General features: G+C 40.6%; 1 protein-coding gene across 1 annotated transcript in view; it reads right to left on the reverse strand.

The window, feature by feature from the left end:
• Positions 1-421: 421 nt before the first annotated feature.
• LOC142097619 (cytochrome P450 2W1-like) overlaps positions 422-18074 on the reverse strand; it is a 31226-nt gene continuing 13573 nt past the window's right edge. Inside the window, exons 6-9 of the mRNA XM_075179625.1 lie at positions 14653-14800; positions 7432-7616; positions 3980-4121; positions 422-2211 (exon numbers count right to left, since the gene is read on the reverse strand). Coding sequence (XP_075035726.1) covers positions 2024-2211; positions 3980-4121; positions 7432-7616; positions 14653-14800 — 663 coding nt within the window. The 3' untranslated portion in view covers positions 422-2023. The remainder of the gene's footprint in view (positions 2212-3979; positions 4122-7431; positions 7617-14652; positions 14801-18074) is intronic.

The following is an 18074-nucleotide window of genomic DNA, read 5'->3' on the forward strand; positions in this document are numbered from 1 at the left end:
GGGGTTTCCCTGTCATCCGGGCCCTCCCTCTCGGGCTCAGCTGTATGCAGGACCTTCCCCTCTTCCCTCCCCCGCCTCTCTAGCTATGCTTTGAGCTCAGTGAGTTACTGTGCTTATTGTCTACTGTACTGTGCTGTCTCACCTTGTATTGTAACTTTGTTTGTCCCTGTACGGCGCTACGGACACCTAGTGGCGCCCTATAAATAAAAATTAATAATAATAATAATAATAATAATAATAGAAGGTAAAATGCTAGAGAGTCTTTTCTTTCAGCAGCAAGTTTCCAGAAAGAAGAGTTTGAAGGAGACCTACTACACCAATGTGTATGGCCAATATGGAGAAAAATTATGACCAGTGTCAGAATCGATCCATGTGTGGCCAGTCTTAGAATGGAGAACTGAAGGAACTGCACGCATTGAGGTGAAGGTTTACATATTAAGGTTTATTGAATGTATATAAAATCACGTCAGTGGTCATTTAATCTTCTTGCATAGTTGGGACATACATTATCTGCATAAATGCAATTGCTCAATATCTTTCTTATCTATAAAAAGCTGTAAACCTGAATGCAAAAACCTAATGTAGCTGCTGCAGTATAAAATAGTTACTCATATTTTAATGACTACACACACTAACAGCATGCACCACATGTGTTATCACTATAAGAATTGTACAGCGCTCCTTTGTAGTTGGATAATTTTGTGACACCTGCATAACTTGTATCCCTATCACCATGCTGGTACAGGACCTTAAAATATTATGCTCCAGGAGGTTTGACTTGGACTTGTTGTTCAATAGTCCCTATATTGTACGTACCGTTACCTTTTAGAAGCATGTACTTTATGAGCCAGCCTAACAGTAAAGCTGGGTACACACTACAGAAATTTCGACCAACTTTTTAAGCCGAGCGATTATACATGCGATCGATGTTCCGATCGCTCGGTCCATGGACTGCATACACACTAGCCTTGTTTAGGACGATAAAGGGAAGAGCGGACGTCCCTTTAGCGACTTTTTACAGCCATGTTGTCGTGAGCAATGACTGTCATTTTGTACTCACTGTTGTGGATCGGTCGAAATATTAAATGGTACGACCAACCAAATGAGGCGACAATCGTCCATTTGGACAGACTTTCGACCATTGTGTCACTGCACACACTGACCCGATTTTTGAATGAGCGGTTGTATGTCGGCTGATTCAGCCGCTTATTGGACGAAAACAGTGTAGTGTGTACCCAGCTTAAGACCAACCGTGGCTTTCCCCTCATTAATAAATGTGAGTGTACACAGTATCATACTGAATCCGTAAAGATAAAAATGAAACACTATTTGTAAATCATTGTGTTGCGTTTTAAGCCCACATTCTGACTTCTTTAATTTGTAAGATAATATTTCTCCTCTTTTTCCCACACAGGTTTTTATTTGACTGTCAGGACCAGAGATAGGCAATCTGGTGTGGAAGTACCAGCATATACTTCCAGACTCTGGTTTGGGTGGCATGCTAGGCCTTGTAGTTCCAAAACAACTGCTGTATACAGATGGCAACAACTTTCATTGATAACAAAACTCATGATTGCATTTGCCTCTAACCACTGTGTAAATAAACTTACAGCTATAATAATGTTCATACACATTATTCTATAAAACTGTAAAACATAACAAATGCATATTACATTACTGATGGCATAAACAGACAAGTAGCAAACAAACTCGGTTGCTATAATTATTCACTGAGCTTGTGCCAGATGGTAAATTCATGGGATGGGGTAAAATCCATAAACTCTTGAAATATCTGAATAGCACAATAACACCTAATAGATTTTTTTTAAGCCTCAGTATAATGCACAGAAACAGAGCTTATTTCATCAAAAGCAATAATTACCCTAGTATAAGCTCCGTTAGAGTCGAGTGGTGGCAGTAAGGAAGCCACCAGGCATATAACGGCCAACATCTAGACTAGGCGGCATCTCAAGAGTCCCAATGTTAAGTGCACATATTACCATCATTATATATCGGACACTGTCTACATTCGTGGAGTGGCACAAACTTTGTAATCCTTCGGTCTCATGATGAAGAATGAATCTGCAGTGAGGTCCAGGTCTTCTCTGTCCACTCCTGGAGGAGGCGTGAAGGTAAACTTTTGAAGTATTCCAGTGATGAAGATGAAGAGCTCCATCCTGGCCAGGGTCTCTCCAGCACACACCCTGCGCCCTATATGGTAATAACCAGTCATTATTAAGGCAATGATATACATTGAGACATCTCAATCTTTTCAAAGGTAACACCTATCTCATGCATCCAATATGGAGTGTCACATTCTTTATGTTTAGGTTTGTTGTTTTAACTGGTAACTATTACAATGACCTCTGCATTTAAAACCAGTGAAATGAACATTTCACTAAATCGTACAGGAAAAATATTGTGGAGGTTTTTATGATATTTTTTTATCAGTCAGAACTACCAATGTACAAAACATACTGGGAGTGATAGGAAGTATAAAGGTTTTAATACAAAGGCATCCTTCAGGGGTAAAAGACTGCACTCCCTAAAGACACCCCACAGACCTCCTGTACATTGTGAAACATTTCTGGATGAAGAATATACCGGTTGTACTGAGATATCACCCATGGTAATAGGCACATGACTGCTGTCCACAATACTGAAGGTGACATGTGGGCTCTAGACGCTGAAGTATGAGCTTAAAACATCTCAATCGTTTCAAAGGTAAAATCTTTGTAAATATGCGGAAATTGCAGAAGAAAAGTCTACCCAATAGTTGAAATTCAATTTTGGGCACAAAATACAGAGTATTACTTACTTGGGATAAGACATTACTATTGTGTATTCACCTATGCCTCCAGTAGTATGGCACTTGTATGGGAAGTTCACAGGAAAGTTGTATTGAAAACTCTACTGCTGGTCTGAAACAACCAAGCAGCATAGACCAGACCAGCGCTAGTCTATGGAGACTCAGTGGAGCTACTTGAACAGGAGAACGCTCTGCACCAGGTAAGTAAAGCTCTGCATTCTAGCTTAAAATTGTGAACTCTATCAAAAACTAAATTTGAAGTTTTGGGTGGAAATGATGGTAAACAAAAAATGTCCTTCATATAAACCAACTTCAAGTTTTACACATCTGTGGTACATAACAATTTTCAAAGAACCCAAAAAGTGAAACATTCAGGAAAATTAGTGTTCAAGTTTATGCTGATTCTCCACTTCAGCTTTCTTAAAAACAACATATGGTGATGTATTTCCACCAAATGCCGGTGACATTTGGATGGCTGAAAAGCAAAGTAGAACATTGAGAATAATATCTGGCTCTAATAGACAGGCAAGGATTTTTGGAAAGGCCGCACAGGCCCAGGCCTAGGGCAGCAATACTGAAGGGAGGTAAGGTAAGGTTTTTTTTTACCCACCTTATAACATTTTTTGTATCCCTCCTATGTACCATCAGGTATTTTCTCAGCATAAAACTGCATTACAATGTGTTAATTATATTGTGTCAACCTCATTATATTGGCATTCCCACTATAACCAATGTTGGCTTATGTTTTAAGCTGATGTTATAAAGAGGGAGATCAGTGTATCAAAATGATCAGTTTTTACTGAAAAACAATTTCCTGCAGCTATGATCAGAGACTCTGAAAATTGCCCCAGGTGAACATAAAACTTTTCTCCAGACATCATCATCATCACCATTTATTTATACAGCGCCACTAATTCTGCAGCGCTGTACAGAGAACTCACTCACATCAGTCCCTGCCCCATTGGAGCTTACAGTCTAAATTACCTAACACACACACAGACTAGGGTCAATTTTTTAAGCAGCCAATTAACTTACCAGTATGTTTTTGGAGTGTGGGAGGAAACCGGAGCAAACGGAGGAAAGCCACGCAAACACGGGGAGAACATACAAACTCCTCACAGATAAGGCCCGGTAATAACAGTACGTATTTGCTGCAATGTATTTACTCACCTTTGGAGAAAGCATAGAATGCATCTCTCTTCAAAAACTTCCCATCAGCATCCAGAAAATGATAGGGGTTAAACTCCCTGGGGGTCTCCCATTCGGTTTCGTCATAAAGAATCGATGTGAAAAGTGGAATCACTGTTGTTCCCTAGTAAAAATTATGGTTTTGTTTCAATATATTACATTTGACTGGTCATCTCAAATTAAATAGTACATCCAAATGTAATCATAAAGCTTCTAATGGCATGTACTCGATGGATGTCTATTTATTTTAACTGTTTCCTTCTTAACATGCCTTATCCTCATCCCCTTTAATGCAAACCATTATTTAATTCCAGTGGCATCAAATGCAAAACACATTGATAAAATACATTCCGTGTAGAATCCGGTAGCTTATAAGAAGGAAGGTCTTTAGCATTGTAGCTTTGGAACAATTAAATTACAAAGTACTTTATTTCTTTTTTTGCAGCAGAACCATAATTAATGTAATTAATGTTAAAGATTACAATCTTTTGTGCAACCCATGTTAATGATAATGTTTATTTATGTTACCAGTGTTACTGAAATTCTTTAAATAATGCTAACACTAATACAGAAAAACAGTGTTGACATTAGAAAGTGGTGTGCACGAGGAATGTGTTGAGATAAAGAGCAGGAAGGATTATGATTAGAAACAAAGAAAAGATGACAGGGAGCACAAGAGGGTGAGACAGTTGAGTGGAGGAGAACAAGAGAGAAGGGGGAGGACATGTGAGAGGCTAGGAAGAGGAACATTGAGGAGAGGTTTGCAATAAAGTATATGAAATGATAGTATTGTGACAGACTAAGAAGATAGCGATTGATACAATAGGTGGATAAGTTATAGAGGAAACAAGAATGAGAATCTGTGTACCGGGAATACGTCAGTTGTTAGAGATAAGTGTATCAAACCACAGTCTCGTAACAACCAGTGTGTGTAATTTGCTTGCAGATGTTTATGTAACTGAACTACAGTAGTTACAGAGATAATCAGAAGTTTTTACTTTAAGCAGAGAAAGTTAATTTATAATATTTTTTACCTCACTTACTGCAGTAAGATAATGAACACATAAATATGTAGTGTCCAGAGTGTGTCCATCTTTCTACAGACCTTTGAGTCATCAGTCATTTATGAAATGTTAAATATTATTATTCAACAACAACCTATTACAATTTTAAAGAAACAAGGTGAGGTTAAAATTATATGGTTTATAATTTCTTTGGCTATGGACTAGACGAAAGGCTATCTAATGTGGCAACAACATTGAAAGTGTAAACTCTTCATTTACTGTAGTTCTTTCGTTAATTCAAGACATATTGGTCAGTCAATATGTGCACCAACGGCCATTCAAGTGTGATATATATACATTATATGGACAAAAGTATTTGGCCACACCTGTTAATTATTGATTTGAAGTGTTTCAATGAAACCCGTTGCCAAAGGTGTATAAAAGCAAGCACCTAGCCATGTATTCTCCATTTGCAAACAATGGTGATATAAAATGGGTCGTTCTGAAGAGCTCAGTGACTTCAAGCGTGGTACTATGATAGGATGCCACCTTTACAATAAGATGGTTCGTGAAATTTCATCCCTGCTGGATATTCCATGGTCAGCTGTAAGTGATATTATTAGAAAGTGGAAGCATTTAGGAACAACAGCAACTCAGCCACGAAGCGGAAGACCATGTAAAACCACAGAGCAGGGTCAACAACTGCTTAGGTGCACGGTGCGTAAAAGTCGTCAATACTCTGCTGATTCCATAGCTGAAGAGTTCAGAACTTCCTCTAGCATTAATGTAAGCACAAAAACTGTGCAGTGGAGCTTAATGGAATGGGTTCCATGGCCGAGCAGCTGCATGCAAGCCTCACATCACCAATACCACTCCATGCGTTGGATGGAGTGGTGTAATGCATACCGACACTGGACTGTGTAGCAGTGGAAACATGTTCTGTGGAGTGATGAATCACACTTCTCAGTCTGGCAGTCAGATGGGCGAGTCTGGGTTTGGCGGATGCCGGTAGAATGTTACCGGCCTGCAGGGGCTGGCTGGGCAGGGGGGTATCTGACACCCGGGCTGGTCCCATAGTAAGCTACCTTGGGCTGGTTCATTGGGCCACCTGCATTTTTTTCCATTAAAATAGGCTGCCCCCTTGGCTAAAATTTGCCAGCCCTCCCCTGCCAGCCTGACTGCATTATGCCATCTGCAAAGTTTGGAGGAGGAGGGATAATGGTATGGAGCTGTTTTTCAGGGTTTGGACTACCCCTTATCTTCAGTGAAGGGTAATCTTAATGCTGCAGCATACCAAGTCATTTTAGACAATGCTATGCTTCCAACTTTGTGGCAACAGTATGTGGAAGGCCCTTTTCTACTCCAACATGACTGTGCCCCAGTGCACAAAGCAAGGACTACAAAGACATGGTTTGATGAGTTCGGTGTAGAAGAACTTGACTGGCCTGCACAGAGCCCTGACCTCAGCCCCATTGAACACCTTTGGGATGAACTGAAACAGAGATTATGAGCCAGGCCTTCTCGTCCAACATCATTGCCTGACCTCATAAATGCTCTATAGAATGAATGGGCACAAATTCTTACAGAAACACTCCAACATCTTGTGGAAAGTCTTCCAAGAAGAGTGGAAGATGTTATTGCTGCAAAAGGGGACCAACTCCATATTAAAGTATACGTATTTCAATACAATGTCATTACAATTCCTGTTGGTGTATTGGTCAGGCGTCCGAATAGTTTTGTCCATATAGTGCATATATATGAACTCTGTAATTATATTATAAGAATATATGTTTTATAGTTTAAAACAAGTGATTTCATACATAGTGTAATAACATTAAAGTAACAGTTTATAAACAAGTATTATTAGTAACGTAACAATCACATTTGTCATGTATAAGTTTTGGATTGGCTAGTTATAAATGAGTGATTTAGGAAGTAATATAATATGATCCAGAAGATTAGTTAAATTTAATAGATGACAAGTTGATATCTGTATACATAGAATGTATTAAATTTTGGGATGTGCTGTATTATATTCATCACTGTTATAGTGTAATCAATACTTTCCATTGCTATAATCAAAAATATAATGAAACACATAATTTTGGTTGTCTACGTGAATCTATCAGATTAAATATTACCAGGGAACTATTGGGAGGGGTTTTCCTGTATCACCACTGGTGCTTATATCTCAAGTATATACACTTAGTGTAGTATAGGTTCAGGTGGAGGCACTAATCGCTCAATAATACATAGTAAAAGGGTGTTACATTTGGAAAGAAAATAGAATTAAAGGTTACTTGTACTGTATACTACATTACGGCACACACAATGACATCATGATTAGATGATGTAACATAACAAGAAAGAATACATTTTTATGACATTTTATAATCTTCTTAGTCCCATCAAATACAGTAAATGAATTACCTTAGGTATAAAATAGCCTCTGAAGTGGACATCTGTGGGTGTGGCATGTGGTAGGTACTGGAGGATGTTACCAAACCTTTGAATTTCATGCACTAGTGCCAAGCAGAATGGAAGGATTGTCTGGTCATCCCACCTGGGGGGGCGTTCAAGACCTATCACATTATCAATTTCATCTTGAGCTTTTTCTGAAAGAAAGAAAACGGAATGTAATATAATATATGTTTTATGTAGAGCTTTAGTGCAGTAATGTTGGCCACATGTAATGCCCACTCCATGTGTGATCCAAAATCACCATAATGATCTACATAAGTAAACATGGTCAGAAGGTCACCGCTGTCACCCAATGTCTGTAGTATTCTCCCAACATTAGAACCACACATGTGTCCCACCACGCATGTGGCCAACCGGCTGAGCTGCTCTGATCGCTAAGTGTGTGGTCAGATTTATAAACACACTAAATGAATTATGAATCATTTCAACCCACGTTGAGTAGAGGACAAGCTGAAGTTAAAATTAGAACAGTTACCAACATTTGAACATTTTAGACCTGTCAAAAAGCTAGAAACCACACATAAAAGAAGCATATTTCAAATTAAGTCCTACCAGTCCAGTTTTGTCTTAGAGAAGGAGGATATTTGTAGTGAATGGACTGGTAAGCAATGTCATCGTAGCTTAAGTCTAACATAATGTGTGATGATGATACATGAAGATACATTCCAGCTCGCCTTCATTTTTAAACTTGTAACTGTATAAAGACCAGATTAGGTCTTATGATGGAGGGGGCTACAATTCAGGAAAAACATGAATCCTATCATATAAGAATTCATGCCAACAATAGCACCACTGTCGTAGAATGGATGGGGGTGATGAAGTCTGGCATTCTATGCTGATGTGTTTTACAGACTTTGGGAGAGTTATCATGTCACCTGTTACCATGGGTACGTTTTAAATAGAGATGCTCACTGAGCCCCATGTTTTGGTTTTGGATCCGGATTACCTTCGTGTTTTGGTTTTGTTTGGTTTTGTTTTGCAATTTGTTAAAAAATTCAATTTTTTTGGGCTAAAATAACATAATTTAGTGCTCCACCTGTTTCTTGGATAAGTGAGGTAATTCTACAGCTAATAAATGTCAATGAGCACTGAGCCCCCCGTGATGTGTGCTTTTATCCGACACACACCAATCCAGGGTGGCAGCCAACGGTCTAAAAAGAGCTATCGAAATTCATAGCAAAAAAGGCAGTTTGGTGTCTATCTGTATATTACACCCTACAGTTATAGTTAACTAGAAAAAAAAACAGCCTGCAAAGACTGTACGATCAATAGAAATGGCCAAAGCATCTTTTCTGTTTGGCTCTAGATTACACCCAAACCTTATTAGTGCAAATTAGGAAAAATACAGTTTAATCCCTGGTAGGCCGTCCTTAATTCTACAGCTACACACACCAATCCAGGGTGGCAGGCAACGGTCTAAAAAGAGCTATCGAAATTCATAGCAAAAAAGGCAGTTTGGTGTCTGTCTGTATGATACACCCTACACTTATAGTTAAATAGAAAAAGAAGCGGCCTGCAAAGACTGTAACATAAATAGAAATGCCCAAATCATCTTTTCTCTTTGGGTCTAGATTACACCCTACACTTATAGTGAAACTGACAAAACAGCAGCCTGCAAAGACTGTACGTTAAATAGAAATGCCTCAAGTCCCTTTTCTCTTTGGGGGTAGATTGCACCCTACACTTATAGTGAAAGTTTTAAAAAGATGTTGTCGTCAGCATCTTCAGCATCATCCTCACCCTCATCAGTGTGTACATCATCATCACAGACTATTAATTCATCTCCGCTGGAATCCGCCATTAGAAAACTGTCAGTACTTGGATGTATTTGCCGGTAAAGGCCTTCCTCGTGGAAAATGTAGTTCATTTTGATGAACATCATCTTTTCCACATTTTTCGGAAGTAACCTCCTACGTAGATCACTGATAAGGTTCCCGATTGTGCTGAATACTCTTTCTGAGTATACACTGGAGGGTGGGCAGCTTAGGTATTGCAAAGCAACTTTGTACATGGGATTCCAAATGGCTTGTTTTTCTTCCCAGTATGGAAAGTGACTGTCTGACATTTCCATATCAATTTACTCTTGAAAATAATCCTCCACCATCCTTTGCATGTTAATAGTAAGATTGGATGGAGTTATGGGCAAGGTCATACGTTTTTTGGTAAAATCCTTCAAACCAGCCCAGATGTCAAACTGTTGTGGTCTGCCACCTGCGTCATCCCTGCTTCTCTTTGGAAAGTGCAATTTTTTTTGAGCAGCAGCTGCCTGAGAAACTGAAGGAGAAGACGTCGTAAAGCCTAGTTCAGCGGACAACTTGCTGACCAATAGCTCCTTGCAACTGTCCACATCTTGGTCATTTTAAAGCAAAGAATCAATTTAGGTCTTAAACCTAGGATCAAGCACAGTCGCCAAAACGTAGTGATCCGAGTTCAAAATTTTAATACCTCTTGGATCATTGCGAAGCAAATTAAGTACTTGATCTACAAGGCCAACATACTTTGCGGAATTGCTTTGTTTCATCTACTCCTTCAGTTTGTCAAGCTGCTTTTCCAATAGTTAAATAAAGGGAATGACTTGGCTCAAGCTAGCAGAGTCTAAACTCACTTCACACGTCACAACTTCAAATGGTTTCAGCACCTTGCACAGCACAGAAAGGATTCCCCACTGTGCTGTGATTCTCCCTCCTTTCCCAATGTCATGGCTTGTGCAATACGCTTGTATTGCTTTGCGCTGTTCCTCCATCCTCTGAAGCATTTACAGGGTGGAATTCCACCTTGTTAACACCTCTTGCTTAAGTTGGTGGCAGGGCAAGTTAAATTGTTCTTGGAGCTGCTGCAATCTCCTACATGCTCTGGCTGAATGCCTGAAATGGCCTGAAATTTTACGGGCCATCGAAAGCATCTCCTGCACCTCACAGTTATTTCTCAAGAAGCTCTGCACCACCAAGTTTATTGTGTGAGCAAAACAGGGAATGTGATGGAATTCACCCAACTGTAATGCTCGCACAATATTGTTGGCTTTATCAGAAATAACATATCCTGGGGAGAGTCCAAGTGATATAAGCCATGTATCAATGACATACCTTCGTTTTCGTAACAAATGATCAGCAGTATGCCTGTTAGTGAAGCCGGTGATCCAAAGAGTAGCCTGCCTGTGACAAATGTTACGTGGTGTACATGCTGCTGTTGTTCCTGCTTGTGAAGGCGAATGACCAACCCAGTGGGCTATCACAGTCATATAGTCTTTGGTTTGCCCACTGCCACTTGTCCACATATCTGTGGTTAAGTCTACAGTGGGTAGAATGGCATTTTTGAGCCCAATTACTAAATTTTTACGAACGTTTTAGTACAGTTGCGGAATAGCTTTATGTGAAAAATGGTGTCGCGATGGAATTTTGTAACGGGGACACAAAACATCAATTAACTGTGAAAAACCAGCTGCGTCTGTGATCCGCTTGGCGACTGGGTGACTGCTGTCATATTTGCTTCCTCTAGCAAAAGATTGCTTCACAGTTAATTGTTGTAAAGTACTAGTGCTCTTTTTCTTGGGCTTCTTATGGGAGGAAGATTCACCCCCAGCAGCAGCAGTGGGACTAACCCTCAAACATTCTTCAGAGGAATCAATTATAGTTCAGGAGTCATCGAGCCTTACGAAGTGGGATGCAGGGCTAACTCCGATCGCCACTGAGGATATTGATGAGGACGGTGTTGTGGGTGTAGATTGCAGCCGTCGGGATGTAGGTGAGAGAAGGTTCCTCAAATGCCTTACTGTTTTTTTGCAGCTCGGCTTTCACACGTAATAGTAGTTGTGCACCACTTTTGGACTCCAAATTACTTGGTCTTGCTTGGTCACAAGTGACCTTACAGGAAGAAGGCTCAGTAAAATTTTTAGATCTCGCACTACTAGAGAAAGGCGAAGGCCTCATTCTTTCTTTGCCACTGAGTGTGTAGAATAGCATGTTGCAATTTTTTTTTTCTTGCAGTTAACTTTTCATCAGTAACAGCTTTTTTTTCTCTTCAACACGGTAAAAGGTTTTTTTTGGTGTGTTTATTGCCCTGACTTAAAAAGACTATGTACTTTTACATAGGCTTTACCAGATGACGTACAGCGAAGACTACCATTAGGACTGGTGCCAGCAGCTGCTTGATGATCCTGCTCATATGTGAACTGCTGTGAATCCATTTTAATGAGACCCAAAATACTTGTAGTGCAAATTCAGAAATATATAGTGCTGGGATATAATAATTTCAACACCAGAAAATAGATTTTTTTGAACTGGGGAATATGTCACACCCCAAACACTTGTAGTGCAAATTCAGAAAGAAATTTTGCTGGTATATTACAATTTCTATCTATAACAAAAGAAAGAATATAGAGGATGCACTAATGCTCTGTTGTTGTAATATTATGAAGAGAATGTTTACTTAATTAAAACTTAACTTTTGTTGGCTGTAACTTGCAGCAAAATATAAAAATAATAAAAAAAAAATGTTATAAAATCAACTGTGTGCCTTAAAATCCGCCGGCTAAACTGTCCATCCATATATTAGTAAGGAAATGCATAGTTGGCAAGGCAAAGTAAATAGAACTTATCTGTAGAGCACTTCTAAATAGTGCAATCACTGTTGCTAGCTAGCAATAAGCACATGCTTCTATGATGCATCCTTTATTGTGCTAATTGCTACAAGGAGAATAAGGCTTAATATAGCTGCAGGTCATTTTCTAACCAGAGCAGTCACTATTGCCAACTGGCAATAAACATATGCCTCTGTAATAAATCTATTATTTTAATAGCTGAAATTGCTACAGGAGCTGTAATAACCTGCAGTATTAATTTTATTGCATAAGCAGGGAAGAGGCTTAAATAAGCAATTCCTCGTAATCAGCAATAAATCATGAACCAAAGAGGTATCAATTTATATATTGCTACCTGCTTAATCATTCCTCATTATGACTATGGAAATCCCATAGCAGGTATTCTATTAGCATATGTTATAATAAAATATTTCACATATCCTGCTGCCTAGGCAGAAAATAGTTTCTTTAGGAGGGAATATGACACCCCAAATAGTTTGCAATGTTTGGAAAAATGCCTCCTCTCTTCCTGCTCTAATAACCAGGGCCATCTTAACAACATTAAGGGCCCCAGGGCAAAGCAGTGCAGCGGGGCCCCTATAATATATATATGGTTTGTTCAAAGAAGATAATCCTTATTCCAAGTTTGATAAATAAGTTATATATAATATATGCCTCGATGCACTGCTTTTTTTTAAATGTACTCGCTCGGTGACCCCTGTAGTATTTCTTTGGCAGGATTTTTTTTTTGCAGGATTATTTATTCTTATTAAGAGCCTTGCCTATGGGGCCCCCTTGCCTGTGGGGCCCCCGGGCACCTGCCCATCGTGCCCAATGGAAAAGATGGCCCTGCTAATAACTGCTCTCTTCCTGCTCTAATAACTGCTCTATCCCTGCTCTAATATTGTGACCTAACCCTTCTCTCTCCCTCTCTCAAATGGCGCTGGATGGCTGTGGAGGTGGCTATTCATGCATTTGAAACATCGCGAAACCCGAGCTCCGAGTTCCGACGATGTCACGATGACATTTTGGCTCGTTTTGAATTCCGAATCTGCAGGAGAGTACCGAGCCCGCCCATCTCTAGTTTCAAATCTCATTTTGCTGCCTACACACAATGGAAGAGATCATCATTTTTAACATTAATCATTGTTCATGTAGTCTATCTATTAACCAATATCCAGTGACAACGTGCATCATGGTTTCACTAGATCATAGTGAATAAATATTCTGCTTCCTCATTCATGTTGTGGCTGCCTCCACTCTGTGTAGGTGACCGGTGCACTTTAATAGACCAGATGTTGGATTGTAACCCAGAACTAATGCCTGGTTAGCATTTAGCGTCATAATAAAAATATCACAAATTGTGTGTAACATTTTTACTAATGTTTAGCGATGGGCGGGCTCGGTTTCCTTGAAACCGAACCCACCCGAACTTTGGGGTTCCGAGTACCGAGCCGGCTCGGTAGTCTCGTGCTTATTCGGATTTCAAAACGAGGCAAAACGTCATTGTGACGTCGGCGGATCTCGGATCTTGCGAGTTTTGGAATCAATAAATACCCGCCTCCACGGCGATCTAGTGCCATTTGAGAGAGGGACAGAGAAGGGTTAGGTCACAGTAGAGCAGGCAAAGTGATTGAGTAGAAATAGGAGGGTGTGTATTTTTCTGAATTGCACTACAAAGTGTTTGGGGTGCCATATACCCCCTTATAAAAAAAATATGTATTTTCTGAATGCTGAAATCCTAATATAGCACTGTATTTCTCTGAATTTGCACTAGAAAGTTTAGGATGTAATATACACCCTTATAGAAGATTTCAATGGCTCTTTTAAGTGCATTGTCTGGCACCCTGGATTGGTGTGTGTCTGATAAAAGCACGCATCCCGGGGGGGATTAGTGCTCATTGCCATGTATTAGCTGTAGAATTACCTCACTTATCCAAGAAACAGGTGGAGCGCTCGTTGCCATGTATTAGCTGTAGAATTACCTCACTTATCCAAGAAACAGGTGGAGCGATCAAATGAACCATAACTAGTTTTATGATCCAAGGATAATTTCATCTTGCACCGCTTTTCTTTTCTGCCACTGCTGTGTGCCAATGTGTCTTAGATATGCTAGGAACTGCCGTGTGTTTGAGTCATTGCTCTGTCGCTTACCATCCAGCCAGATCGCTGCAGTATTTGGCTGAAAGTGTATTAAAAGCATATTATGACCTGTGAGATGGTAAAAATTGAATGGAAACCACTGGAATTTAGGGTTAGTGAGGTTAATAATAATGTAGGTACAAAATAATACCTAAATTATGTGATTTTAGCCCCAAAAATTGAATTTTGTAAAAACTGGCTAAACAAAACCAAAACCAAAACACGCAAGGGCGGTTTTGGCAAAACCAAAACCCGAAGGTAATCCAGATCCAAAACCAAAACCAAAAAACAGGGGTCAGTGAGCATCTCTACTAATGTTAAAGGATACTGCAGAAATGGTACACAACATGTTCTCATCCCCTATTCCAATTTGTAAATGATAATAAAAATGATTTGTTTGTATGCTGCTGTACATCACAGAAACAGGAGGTGTCCTTACACAATGTCCTTACTTTGTATGTGGGGATATTTCATCATGAGTAAGATGCCCCATTGTATTGTAGTGGAGGTGGTTTCTGACCCACCAAGCATGAGATCAAACGTAGAAGCCAGCAAGTTCTTTTCTGTAAAGATTTTCTCTTTTTCATCTGTGACTTTTTCCTTGGGGACAATTGACATATAGAAATATTATCAATATGAATTATTAAACATATCAGTAGACCTTTATAAATGTATTTTTTTCCCATTTCCACAGCATAAATCTTTTTTTCATGGTTTAAAACTATATTTTGTGATGTTTTGCCCAACCTCAATAAAATAGGTGTTGTATACTAATAAAGTACAAATATGTGGCAACCCGTAGCAACTAGATATTTGTTTTATTATCTAACGCACTCTTGATCATTGAGTGCTTGCCATGGGTTACTGCAAATCTATATACTAAAGTGAAGTATAAAAGGCACATGATATATATAGTCACGGACACATTAGATGCTATTCACCTCTTCCTTCCACCACCTACACCCAATCATAACACACATTTCTCATCCAAACACACCCATTCCCCCAACTTTTGGTTGTTCCAAATCAGGACAGCATTTGAAGGTCTACATAACCAGGCTCTGTGTTTGGCATTGTCTATTGTTTGTGAATCTGTGTGATTTTATTTAGTGTTTATGCAATAGGGCAAGGGACTGCCTTAGTTTATGTTATTGGGAGGCTGTTAAAGTTTATTTAATAGGACGCTGGAGTTGTTCTAACTGCAAAAAATGAGAAACCAAAGCTTTTCCTTATGCTTAAGTGCGCAAATTTTCTTCCCAGTACTTTCATGGATACAATTTAGTGGAACTTGTTTCTTTATTTTACACAAATTTCTCCTGATCCCTCTAAATGTAACACAATAGGACACACATTTGCACACAGACTGTGAGGACCCACTGCAGCAGGGGACAGTACCATCGACACTAACAACTTTTTTCTTTTTATTGAAAGCCTGGGACGGTGCTCTCTAAAATTATTGTGCATCAAAACACAAAAGGTGCTCAGGGGGGCTGTTGTTCATGTCTTCTATCCCCCACCACCTCAGACCATAAGACTCTCAGGGGGCAAGGCTCTTCAGTCCGCCCTTCACCACAAGGCTAGGGGGAGTCCCTTTCCCCTGGGATCCACCAAAACTTTAACCCAGGATTAAATATTCAATCCCCAAAGAAGGGAGGACCTCAGAGGTATCACAGAGGTGGGAACCACTAGGACCATACCACCTCCCTTAGATCTTCAGGAGTGGAGCCTATAAGTGCCTACTGCACCCCTCTAATCCAAGTGAAAAAGGACAAAAAAAATTATTGAAAGTGACATACAGTAAGAAAGAATAAATAAGTGAATACGGCCACAGCCTTTTAGCTGGATTTGTAAACATTTTCCTGCCCGGCCAAAAGGCCTGGGAAAGGTGGACTATGTGCTCTGGAGGCCCCTGTTCTGGTTTCCTGAGAACTGGCATCACTGTGTATGTGTTGGTCTCCGCACTTGTCTAGAAGAGCAGTACAGTAAGCTCTGTTGCGGATGGACCATCACCAGAAGGGGATTGTCCATACAACCTAACGGGACTTTTCCAGGTATTCTGGTAGATTCAGGAGGCCACCTGATGTATTTTTCGAATGTTTAAAGGAAAAAAAAATGATGTGTAGTGGCAGGTCTGCGGTCATCCTGGCTGTGGTGGAAGGGGGGGTCAGTGTGATACTAGGTGTGACCGCAGATCTAATGATCCGTCCCTCTGTCCCTCCTCTCCCTATGTCTCTGCCTCCAGTCTCCGTACAGAGAGAGGTCACATGGGAAGTGCACCACATGACAGGTTCCATCCCATGTGTACAGAGAGGAGTCTCTACAGCAGTTGCAGCCATAACAAGGTAAGTGTGAAGGAGGGCAGGGGGGCTGCTATGTGTGAAGGAAAGCAGGGAGGGCTGCTATGTGTGAAGGAAAGCGGGGGGGGGGGGTGATATGTATGAAGGAGAGCAGAAGAGGGGGCTGATATGTGTGAAGGAGAGCAGAGGAGGGGGCTGATATGTGTGAAGGAGAGCAGGAGGGTGCTGATATGTGTGAAGGAGAACAGGGGGGGCTGATATGTGTGAAGGAGGGCAGAGGAGGGGGCTGATATGTGTGACGGAGAGCAGGAGGGGGCTGATATGTGTGAAGGAGAGCAGGGGGGGTTGATATGTGTGAAGGAGAGCAGAGGGGCTGATATGTGTGAAGGAGGGCAGAGGAGGGGGCTAATATGTATGAAGGAGGGCAGAGGAGGGGGCTGATATGTATAAAGGAGGGCAGAGGGGGCTGATATGTATGAAGGAGGGCAGAGGGGGCTGATATGTGTGAAGGAGGGCAGGGGGGGCTGCTATAATGAGTGAAGGAGGATAGGGGGGGGGGCTTCTCTAATGAGTGAAAGAGGGCAGGTTTTGCTGCTCTAATGAATGTAGGAGGGCAGGGGGCTGCTATAATGAGTGAAGAAGGGCAGGGGGAGCTGCTATAATATGTGAAGGAGGGCAAGGAGGCTGCTATAATGTGTGAGGGAATGGGGGGCTCTTAATATATTGTGTGATATGTGGGAATGGAGGGGGGCTGTCTTAATAGATGTGTAGGAGGTAAGCTATTAATATAATGGTGGAGTTTAGGTGGGGACTAATTATTTAATGTGTGCTATTTTACTTGTGGGGTAATGGTAGGGCAATTTAATTTAATGTTGGGGTCTATTAAATTAAGATGAGGTGACGGGCCTCATGGGGTAGTTTAGGGCTATTATTTGAATGTGGGGCTGAGTTTGGGATGGAGGGCTATTTATTAAATGTGAATATTATTTAATACTGGGGATGGCTGTGGGAAATGGTTACAGGAAATGTAAATGCTATTAACTTATTGCTGGGGATGTTTGGAGCGAGAGAAATAGATATATTTATTAAATGGGAATTCTAATTATTAAATGTGGGTGCTATTGATTTAATGCCGGGACTGGTTGGAGTTTTCTAAATTTCATTTACCCATTTTGTCCCCCAATAGGGATCAAGACAAGCAGCAACTGATCAAAAGAAACCAGCAGCCACAGGTGGTGAAAGTGACAGGAACATGTAGGAGAGAGCAGGACAGTCTGCCAACTGTCCTGAATCTGGTTGGGCAGTCCCAAATTTGGGCATCTGTCTTGCTTAGTCAGGATTTGGTCCGACTACAAGGACAGTTGGGAGATATGTCCTGCTTCACACTGTGCTGCTCGTGAAGGCAGAGCTGCGTGCACCTTACAGTAGTGCACACAGTTTTGCCTGTGCATTTGTCTAAAATGTATCTAAAATGATAACACCCCTGTCTTAAGTCCCCCGGGTCCCCCAGAGGCTTATTCCAGCTCTTGTGATATTTTAGTGGTTTTTGCATTGATTCCATTCCCTGCCTTCTACCT

The sequence above is a fragment of the Mixophyes fleayi genome, chromosome 7 (assembly GCF_038048845.1).
Source record: "Mixophyes fleayi isolate aMixFle1 chromosome 7, aMixFle1.hap1, whole genome shotgun sequence".
Taxonomy (NCBI): domain Eukaryota; kingdom Metazoa; phylum Chordata; class Amphibia; order Anura; family Limnodynastidae; genus Mixophyes; species Mixophyes fleayi.